At 31.3% G+C, this 10,472-nt stretch overlaps 1 protein-coding gene across 1 annotated transcript; it reads left to right on the forward strand.

The window, feature by feature from the left end:
* The first annotated feature begins 2,993 nt into the window (after positions 1-2,993).
* LOC107004708 (ABC transporter G family member 15-like) lies at positions 2,994-9,434 on the forward strand. The gene is made up of 9 exons (XM_015203021.2): positions 2,994-3,319; positions 6,100-6,179; positions 6,607-7,068; positions 7,167-7,289; positions 7,608-7,736; positions 8,072-8,356; positions 8,495-8,764; positions 8,860-8,967; positions 9,075-9,434. The coding sequence occupies exons 1-9, from the start codon at positions 3,088-3,090 to the stop codon at positions 9,432-9,434; spliced, it is 2,049 nt and encodes a 682-aa protein (XP_015058507.1). The 5' UTR covers positions 2,994-3,087.
* Positions 9,435-10,472: the final 1,038 nt, after the last annotated feature.

Consider the following 10,472-nt stretch of genomic DNA (forward strand, 5'->3'; position numbering starts at 1 on the left):
CACAATTTGTTTTTTATGCTCAAGATAAAAGAATGACTTTATTTATCAATGTTACTTATGTGATTTAAACTCTTGAAAAGTTTGCTTCAAAATAGTTATTACAATATAAACATTGCCCTTTTATTTTACTTATTTACTATTTCTTAATATTTCAGTATTTTGGACGACAAAAAATTCATATGACTTGTAGTAACATCAATTAAAGTGTAAATCAGTTTAATTTTTATTATTTATTTAGTAGCTAATTTTAGGAGATAAATATCTTCATTAGTATAAATATATATTTATATTTGGATAGGTACTTGTATTTAAATTAAAGTATTATATATGTCACAAATGTATTATCAAGTTAACTAATTCTTCTAACTTCAATATATAGTATTTTAAAATGTTTCGAGTTATTCTAAGTTCTTTTTTTAAATAAAAATAAAAATTCACAACAAATGTGAAAATATGTGAATATATATAATATAGTTGTTCTCTTCACATGTTCATATGACATGTAAACATTTTGACGTGGAATACACATGCAAATCACATTTGGTTATATGACAAGAAAAATACAAAACAAGTAATGACTATAAGGTAATATTAGTGATAAAAGACTAACTATATGATTGAACCTCATCAAATTGAAATAAATTCATACATAATTGCATTTAAGTAATAAGATTTTTCATCGACCATCTTCATATGTTTACGTGAATAAGATATATTAACACAAGCGAATCCAGGATTTGAAGACGACGGGTGCACCACCAACAATAATGCATGTACTCAATATTGATCTATATGAAATACAAAACTACAATAATCATGTATAAATAAATTAGATGACTCTAATCGATAGTGTGTTACGTGAAGCGGTGGTTTTAAATTTCACTTTGCACCACGAATTACAATTTCGATACTAGCTATCCTCCTATTTTATTAGATGTTTTTTAAACTTCATAGTTAAATACGGAAAAAAGAAAACAAGAAATGTCCATATGAGGATTTGAACCTAGTCCCTCCTCAATGAAATTCAATGTCTAAACAAGCTAACCCAATTAGCTTTTCTGTCTCTAAGTGCCTAATAAAATATATCTCTATCTTAAGGTGTATATACATATGTATATATACATAATTTTCTGAAGTTAACTAGTGCACGTACACCCATAGTAATAAATGTGGGTCCGCGCCTGTATATATATATGACGATCCATATTGAGCATTTACAAAAGAGTTTGCAATATTATTTTTTTGTTAAGCTTAATATTTAAGTCTTCTCTTAAATAAACAACTATTTACTATGATATATATTTCTGAAATTAATAATCACGTCCAACAAACAATGGTATCAAAAAGGGCAACTTTCACATATAGCAAATAAAAAATTCATATTTGTATGCTTTATCAAAGTTTGCATAATTGCGCTTAATAGCAAACATAAAAACTGTATAATTTGCTATACATATACAGTTGAAGCAAATTGTATAAAACGAAGTGTACAAAACAAGAAAGAGAAAGACCTTGGGCAGAGAATTGTATAAAAACGAAGTGTATAAAACGAATTGTATTATTATAAGTGTATAGAACGATTATATACAATTTGAATTTGTATAAAATGAGAAAGAGAGAAAGACAAAAGAGACTTGACAAGGAATATACAATTAAATCGAATTGTATAAAACGAGAAAGAGAGAAATTAGATACAATTTGAAAATTGTATAAAACGAGAAAGAGAGAAAGGCAAAAGAAACTGGGCAGGGGAGTATTTTTATTGTATAATTATAAGTGTATATACGAAAATATATGTACTTGCATGTGTATATACAATTTTCTCAAGCTTTATACAAACAGAATTGCAATTTATACATTTCACATCTGTTTGTATAAGTGAGAAAGGCGAAGGTGGCGAGCGAGATTTGGGAGAGTGGCGAGCGAGATCTGGAAGAGAGGAGAGAGGGGAACAAAAATATATGTATTTATACAATTTTCTCTGCTTTATACAATTAGAGACAATTTTTATACACTTATGTTTGTATAAAAAGTGAGGAAACGAGCGAGAGATTGGAGGAGAGTGGCGAGCGAGATATTTGGGAGAGAGGCGCCTGACAATGTTTTGTAAACGTTTGCTATGGAGCACAACTAAATCAAACCCTAGCTACTCCATTTATTTTAGATTATTAATTTGCTATATTATATACAATTTTCCCTATCAAAAAACTTGTACATTAGATATACATGATTATAGATTATTTCTACGATGTATACGTACAATGGTTTTAGTTAATATTAAAATATCATTCAATTTTATTGGGTATTTTGGTAATTGATCAATTTTACACCTAGGCTCTTTTTATAGCTTTCAGTATAGTATGATGATTATTAGGGGTAATAACTGATAACGATATATATCTATATTAAAACGAAAATGCTTAATCAATAAGATATCATAACATGCAAAAAATTATTATTTCTAGATCCACCGAAGGACGTGTATACCATCTTTTTCCATCAATTTATTACTTCCATCGTCTTTAATTATTTATCTATTTTTTTAATTTTTAATTATTATTACTTATTGTCTATTTTAACAAATCAAGAAAAAATAATATTTTTTTACTTATTATATCCTCATTATTTAATATAGTAAATTTACTATGTCAATCAATATTTTCTTAACACGTACGGTCGATTAAAAAATAAACAAATATTTAAAGACTGGTGGAGTAATTTGATATAACATTTATTTTTCATTTTAAATGTTGTTAAAAGCACACATCAATGCAAAATAATGGACAAATATGAAAACTATATCTCACACACAAAAATAAAATAAAATAAAGTCATCCTAGCAAGACGGCAACAATTAAATGTATTAATTGCAACTGTAAAACCCATGCATTGGACCCCATAACATTAATTTCCATTACTTCCCACCTATACCTCTTTGACATAAAAACCTTGCCATAATGTCCATTATCTAACTCTACAAACTCCATTTATATTATTACACATTTTTATTGGTACTCATCATCATTTTATGACAAAAAAAATCTTGTCAATATATTTTTTTGAATTTTTTTTGTTTGGTTTGAGATCATGGAGATAGAGGTGACAAGTAGTAGTAATGATATTGAAAAAGGTGTAATGCATAGTCAAGGTGTTGCATATTTAGTATGGGAAGATTTAACAGTAATGTTGCCAAATTTTGGTCAAGGACCAACTAAAAAGTTGTTACATGGATTAAGTGGTTATGCTGAACCAGGTAGAATTATGGCTATTATGGGTCCTTCTGGTTCTGGAAAATCTACACTTCTCGATACGTTAGCAGGTTAGTTTGTATGCACTTTGACAATTTTACGTGTTATATCCTGGAATCGGATATTTAATAAGGTTTAGACAGATAGAAAGAAATTATCTAACATTTAGATCTTGATCGATCTTATCTTGTGTAGTTATGGAATATGTTTGGACTTTGTATATTTTTTTTGTTTCATATTTTGATTAAGAATGTTATTTGTGAAAGAGGATGTGCATTTCTAGTTGAATAATATACAATGTTTCTATGTCCTATTTTTAATGGGTTTTTTTTTGGGTAGTTTAAAGGATCTAATTCTCTATGTAAGCGAAAAAAAAAAAGGGTTCATGTGAAAGTAGTTGAATAAACATATATTATTGCAGATCAAGAGATTTGATTTTGTAACCTGTTATAAATTTGTTTTTAGGTTTATGATTTTTTATTCTTTTCACACACTAAAACATCTGAAAATATCATTTTCTTCCATTCAATTTACAAGTGGTCATAAGAGATCATTTGTTATTATAGATCTGTGTGTAAAAAATATATATTCTCTCGATTTCATATAAACTGACTTTTTAAAAAAAAAATCATAATTCAAAATAATTGAATTGTTCAAATTTTTTCCTCTTTGTCCTTTATTTACATTTTCTAGATGATAAATTAAAGAAAATCAATTACTCATATATATAATTATACTTGAATGACTTCTATTTTTTTTTAAAAAAATAAGTCAACAATAAGTAAAAGGGTTAACATGAAAAATAAAATTCAATTTATATCATAAACTTTTCTTAATAGGTGTGCATCGATTCACAAATTCAGTTAATAAAATTGAGATGTCCTTTAATTAAATGTCGGCAAGGGTAGTTGGGCATTCATTAAGCTGTCTTTGACCACATACTACTACTGCTTTTTTGCTTTAAAATTGATAAAATTCTATGAATTTTTCTCCCTTTCATCTAGAAAACAAGAATATTGGAAACCTATATTTTTCATATTTAATAATGTTTTTTTGTATTAAAGTAGATTTGGTTATCAATTATGATATAGTGATGAAACTGTACATCTCTTAACTAGAAATCTCGATTTAAACTTTGAATATGAATTTTTTTTTATTGAGAGCGTCATTCTCAAATGGACCCTCTAGTGCGCTATCTGACTTTAATCAGGTTTAAAGATAGACTCCAATCACCACACCGGGTGGGGAAGCCGAAAAAATAAAATATAGTTAGTTAGACAACATGGACATTCCCATTCCTATTGTATTTGGTTTAAAAAATACTATCTCTCCTCATTTTTATTTTTTCACTATTTCCGAAAATAAATTTTTACTTTTTACTTGTCATTTTTAGTATATCAAGAAGAAAAGACAGTTTTTTTTTTTTTGCATATTTAAGCAGTATTAATTACTTTTTTTTTTAAATTATTTTCTAAAATCTAATACTAAATTAAAGGAAAAATGTACAAACACCCCTTAGATTATGACCGAAATCTAGAGACATACTTTAACTAAACTAAAGTCATGTTACCCCTGGATTTTTATTTTTTTTTAATTTTATACACGTTTTGTCTTACATGGTACACTCCATGACTCCACACAATTGAGACACGTGGATGATATTTGGATGCACGTAAGTAAAAAAGGTGCACAAAATTACAAAAAAAAAAAAGGTTTCAAAGGTTAATTGGACCTTAGTTTAGTTAAAAAATGTCTATGAGATTTCAGTCATAGTCTAGGGGTACTTGTATATTTTTCCCTAAAATTAAACATCAACTAATAGGGATAGTGGTAAAATAAACATAAATATGTCTAAGTTCAAATGTAACAAATAAAAATAAAAGTGAACGAAGAGAGTAATTCTCTGGTTTTGAAGTTTTCAATTTGCTTGGAATGAATTAAGAAAGAATTCATAAAACCATGCATTGAATTCATATAAATGTTTATTTATTTACCAAATAAAAGATGAAGTTTGTTGGATTTGGATCTTTTCAATGAGTAAACTACCTAATCTGTTGAGGATAGGATTAGTAGTATTATGAATTTTGATGATAAAAGGTAAAACCAATTAAAAGAACATAGCCAAGAAAGTGTAAGAGCCCCGTTATGTCTAGATCCTGTCACACCATGAGGTGTTGTCTATGAATCGGGTTGTTTGGGAATGCATCCCAACTTGAGCAGTCCAAGGCTAAATACAGGCGAGAAATCGGGTTTTCATGGTCAAGTATTTGCAAATGTTCTTTGTATATTTTCAAGCAACTTGCTTGTCAAAAGGAATAGTTATCTCTGTTTGAATTTGTTTCTCTTACTTTCGTTTTTAGTAATTTTTTTCTTTTGTGACAATTCTTTAAATTTAACTTTTCACTCGACATATTTAACACCACAAGATCAAAGGACATTCTGATATATTCTGCATATCTTTAGTTTAATATCACAAGTTTCAAAAGTCTTTCTTTACTTTTCGGAACTCCCTGTCAAGTCAAAAACGTGATAAAAAAATTGAAACAGATGGAGTATCTTGTCTTTGAGTGATGTCTTGATCTCTATACTCTTAGCTAGAGCCTTGGGAATTCTTTTATCATCTTCTTTATATCTATTCCTTTCTTTAACTTCTATCTTTTGTTGTCATACCAATAAGATAGGTACAAATTAGAGATGTTTCTTGTGGAATTTGCATGTTTGCATGCTAGACAATCCAAATTCTGAATTTGTTGGTTGAAAGTGATAAAAGGGGAAAATGAAATTCACTTCTTGTGATTATAAATTACATCCACACTTTGCTAAATCATATTTATCTTGGTTTGGACTGCAGGTAGGCTTTCGACTAATGTCGTAATGACTGGAAATATTCTTCTTAATGGGAAGAAGAGGAGGTTGGACTATGGTGTTGTTGTAAGCTATCCTGATTGAGCCTTTAATTTGTTTATATACAACATTTTAGACACTAACAATTAAACTGTCAAACTAAGCATCCTGTTTCTTAAGCAGGACGCAAAGTTGTGCTAGTTTATGTTATATATTCCTACTATCTTTTGTTCCAATATACATGGAAACTCGGGATTGATTTCTCAAATGGTCTCTAATATATGTATTATCTCAGAAAGCCATCTTTCTTTTTTATTTTCAACAAAGAAAGTAATAACTATTAACTGAGTGACGATACAACATACAAATATAAGTTTAACGGATTTGAATGTACAAGTTGTACGACCTCGTATATAAGAATATTACATTATCAGAAACATTTATTAGTTAACGGATTTGAATGTAGAAGTTGTACGATCTCGTATCTTTATGATGAGCTGTGTGAATGTTTCAGGCTTATGTTACTCAAGAGGATACACTGTTGGGAACTCTAACACCTAGAGAAACAATAACTTATTCAGCACATCTTCGACTTCCAACTAGGATGACGAAAGAAGAGGTAGACGATATTGTGGAGGGAACAATAATGGAAATGGGGCTCGGAGATTGTGCTGATCGGCTGGTAGGAAATTGGCAACTAAGAGGAATAAGTGGTGGGGAGAAAAAGAGATTAAGCATTGCACTTGAAATACTTGTACGACCTCGTATACTTTTTCTTGATGAACCTACTACTGGTCTTGACAGTGCATCAGCATTCTTTGTTGTTCAAGCTCTTAAGAATATTTCTCGCGATGGAAGAACAGTTATCTCGTCAATTCATCAGCCTAGTAGCGAAGTTTTCGCCTTGTTTGATGACCTCTTTCTGTTGTCTGGTGGAGAGGCTGTATATTTTGGAGAAGCAAAATTGGCAGTACAGGTATGGCGGGCAATATCTTAATAGAGACAAGCACATATACAATTGTTCTTTCGGATGAGATTGAATTTAACGTATACATGTTGTTATTGATATTTCAGTTCTTTGCTGAATCGGGATTTCCATGTCCAAGTAGGAGAAATCCATCTGATCATTTCCTACGTTGTGTTAATTCAGACTTTGACGTTGTTACAGCCACACTGAAAGGCTCACAAAGACTCCGGGTATGACTTAGCGTGCTAGCTAGCTCTTTGTTACGGCTTAAACTTTTAGATGAAATAATCAGACTTCAACAACTGCTACTATAGCTATGTAGTCTTAACACCTCTTATAAAGACCACTCTGGTTAGTCTTTTCGTGTGGCTGATAGATGTATAACTATTTGTATATCAGTCTTTTACTCCCTCCGTTTAAATTTGTTCATCTTATAGTCCGTTTAAAAGAGTCTTTTTCTTTTTTGGCAATTCTTTAATTTCAACTTTCTACATGACATGTTTAAGATCATATACTCAAGAGGGACATCTTTGTTTTTATTTATGCAGGAAACACATAAAAGTGACTACTTAATGAACATGGCAACAGCAGAAATAAAAGAAATGCTTGCCAGCAAATATAAGCATTCACCATACGCAACGAGGGCCAGGTCACGGATGCGAGAACTCTTAGCCACTGTTAGTTCATTGTCCCACTCTTCATATGTGACTCCTCATTATGATCCTGTCTTTGTCTTATAGGAGTTACTGAAATATAGGCTGTGCTAAACTTGCAAACTAACATTAAACGGCACATTTAGATTCATATGTGCTGATAATTTTCATATGATCGGTCCTATTCAGTTGACAGACTACAAAAACGCATTAAGAGATGTCGTGTAGAATGCTTTCATCACGGATGCATATTTTGTCGTTCTAACAGCATTGTCATACTTTTACACAATGACCATTCTGTTAACGATGATTAACATCAATTGGAGGAGCTCCTAATTAATGCATCCTTTTGTTTGCAGCAAGGTGTTGAGATTGAGATAGTAAAAGGAAGTCAAGCTGGTTGGGGAAAACAACTTTTGACATTGACGCGGAGATCATTTGTAAACATGTCAAGAGACAAGGGATATTATTGGTCTCGTATAGTAATTTATATTATTGTAGCTTTTGCCGTTGGTACCCTCTTCTATGATGTTGGCACCAGTTACACAGCAATCTTGGCTCGGGGAGCTTGTGGTGGATTTGTCACCGGCTACATGACTTTCATGTCCATTGGTGGCTTTCCATCCTTCATAGAAGAAATGAAGGTAAATGTCGATGATCCTAATTCTCAGTCGAAGATAAATTTTATCCGACTCCCAAGTACAATACAGAACAGCTACTTTTGAGTGTTTTTGTCGCGAGTTTTGAAACATTTTGGACTGATACAATATCTCATTTCACAGGTTTTTACCAAAGAAAGGCTTAACGGACACTATGGTGTTGCAGCTTTCGTATTGGCAAACTTCCTCTCATCATTTCCATTTTTAGTTGCAGTTTCACTCCTCACTGGAACCATCACCTATTACATGGTGTTTCGGGCTAGATTCTTCCGTTATGTGTTTTTCTGCTTAAATCTTTTTGGTTGTATCGCTGTTGTTGAGAGTTGCATGATGATTGTAGCTTCACTTGTTCCAAACTTCTTAATGGGAATCATAACAGGAGCTGGTGTGCTTGTAAGTTACAACTACTTAACACAACTTCTCTTCACATCTTATTATATCTACTACAAATTGTCAAGTAATTTTACTCGTCGTGTTGCCTTATACAGGGAATCATGATGATGACTGCTGGATTCTTCCGTCTACTGCCAGATCTTCCCAAGCCAATTTGGCGCTATCCAATTTCATTCATTGGCTACGGGGCATGGGGTTTACAGGTATCGATAACATCTATCACATACGTTATCTAACAAAATGGAGACTAAAAGCAGATTCTTGTGTATTAAGAATAGTTTTGACGATGACATATATAATACTATTGCAGGGATCATACAAAAATGACATGATTGGGCTTGTATTTGATCCACTAATTCCTGGCGGAGAGAAACTAAAAGGGGAAGATGTGATCACAAACATGTTCAAACTGTCGTTGGATCACTCCAAATGGTGGGATTTACTTGCATTATACTCCCTCATCGTGATGTACAGGGTTCTTTTCTTCATTATTCTCAAGCTAAAAGAACGAGCTACACCATTTTTCCGATCAATGTATGCCAAGAGAACGATGCATCAACTCAAAAGGCGCCCGTCATTCAAGAGGAAACCATCTTTATCTTATTCAAAAAGGCAACATGCTCTCAGGTCATTGTCTTCTCAAGAGGGTCTTAGTTCTCCAATCCCATAGAACTATAAGAAAAAATCAAAAAGATGTTGTCATCTCATTACTGTTCATAATATGTCTCATAAGTTCATGAAAATTAAACTTAAATTGTCATTGAGATTTCATTTGTTGAACCATGACAATAAATTTGCTTCCATTTAAGAGCCAGGCAAATTGTTTGTATCAATCTTTCACATATATACAATAGAAGTGTCCCTTCTTTTGCTTGTTTACCTAAATTGAAATTACTATATGTCTTACTAGCATGTTTTGTTGTTGATGAGTGTCATTGCCTTAAGCATAAAAATATCAACGGATTGACCCGATGTGTGTCAGATACTTCAAAAGTAGTACATCTTTTTGGAGTATACGGCACGGTGTGGCAACATTTTTGGAGAGTGCGAGCAACGTAGCTCTTCATCACTAAGTCTTTGAGAGACATTAAATCATTCTCTTGGTATTTTAGTTGTGTTTTTGTTTTCTAACCTTCTGTCCTGCCTTTGGCTTGTGGTATTGGAAAATGTGACTATATTTTTGGAAATTTTGGTACATATAAATGTGTCTTCAATGTTCTGAAATTATTTTGAGTAAATCAAATTTTTGGTACCACTTAGATACACATTTATCTTTGTTAGTTATCTAATACAATGTTTAAATTGCCAACATTTGCAGCTCATACAAACACATAATATACTGAGCATACTATTGAGGTGTGGTAGTATGGTTGAAATTCTTCCATTATTAACAAATGTCTTAGGTTCAAGCACTATAAATGTGGAACTCTGCTAAAAAGTGGAGTGTGTTTGGTATGAAGGAAAATATTTTTTATGTAAAAGTTTTTCAAAAAACTGTTTCTTGGAAAACAAATTGGTTTGTAACTTATTTTCTTATGATTGGTGAATAAAAAATATTTTTCAGAAAACATATTTTATTATTGGCTAGAGTAGGAAATACTTTTTAGATAAATAGTTTTTGACTTGATCAACACCCAATAATCAATGCGAGATCCGACCACGACACTTTAATCGGGACATAACTCCGATGTTCGATCTAAGATCTGAC

Source organism: Solanum pennellii, chromosome 11, assembly GCF_001406875.1.
Source record: "Solanum pennellii chromosome 11, SPENNV200".
Taxonomy (NCBI): domain Eukaryota; kingdom Viridiplantae; phylum Streptophyta; class Magnoliopsida; order Solanales; family Solanaceae; genus Solanum; species Solanum pennellii.

Bases quoted from the DNA above. Each gene is read 5' to 3' on its own strand.
- LOC107004708 (XM_015203021.2), top strand. From the start codon at position 3,088: ATGGAGATAGAGGTGACAAGTAGTAGTAATGATATTGAAAAAGGTGTA. The intron at 3,320-6,099 runs GTTAGTTTGTAT...TTTGGACTGCAG, and splicing joins ACTTCTCGATACGTTAGCAG to GTAGGCTTTCGACTAATGTC. The intron at 8,357-8,494 runs GTAAATGTCGAT...CTCATTTCACAG, and splicing joins CCTTCATAGAAGAAATGAAG to GTTTTTACCAAAGAAAGGCT.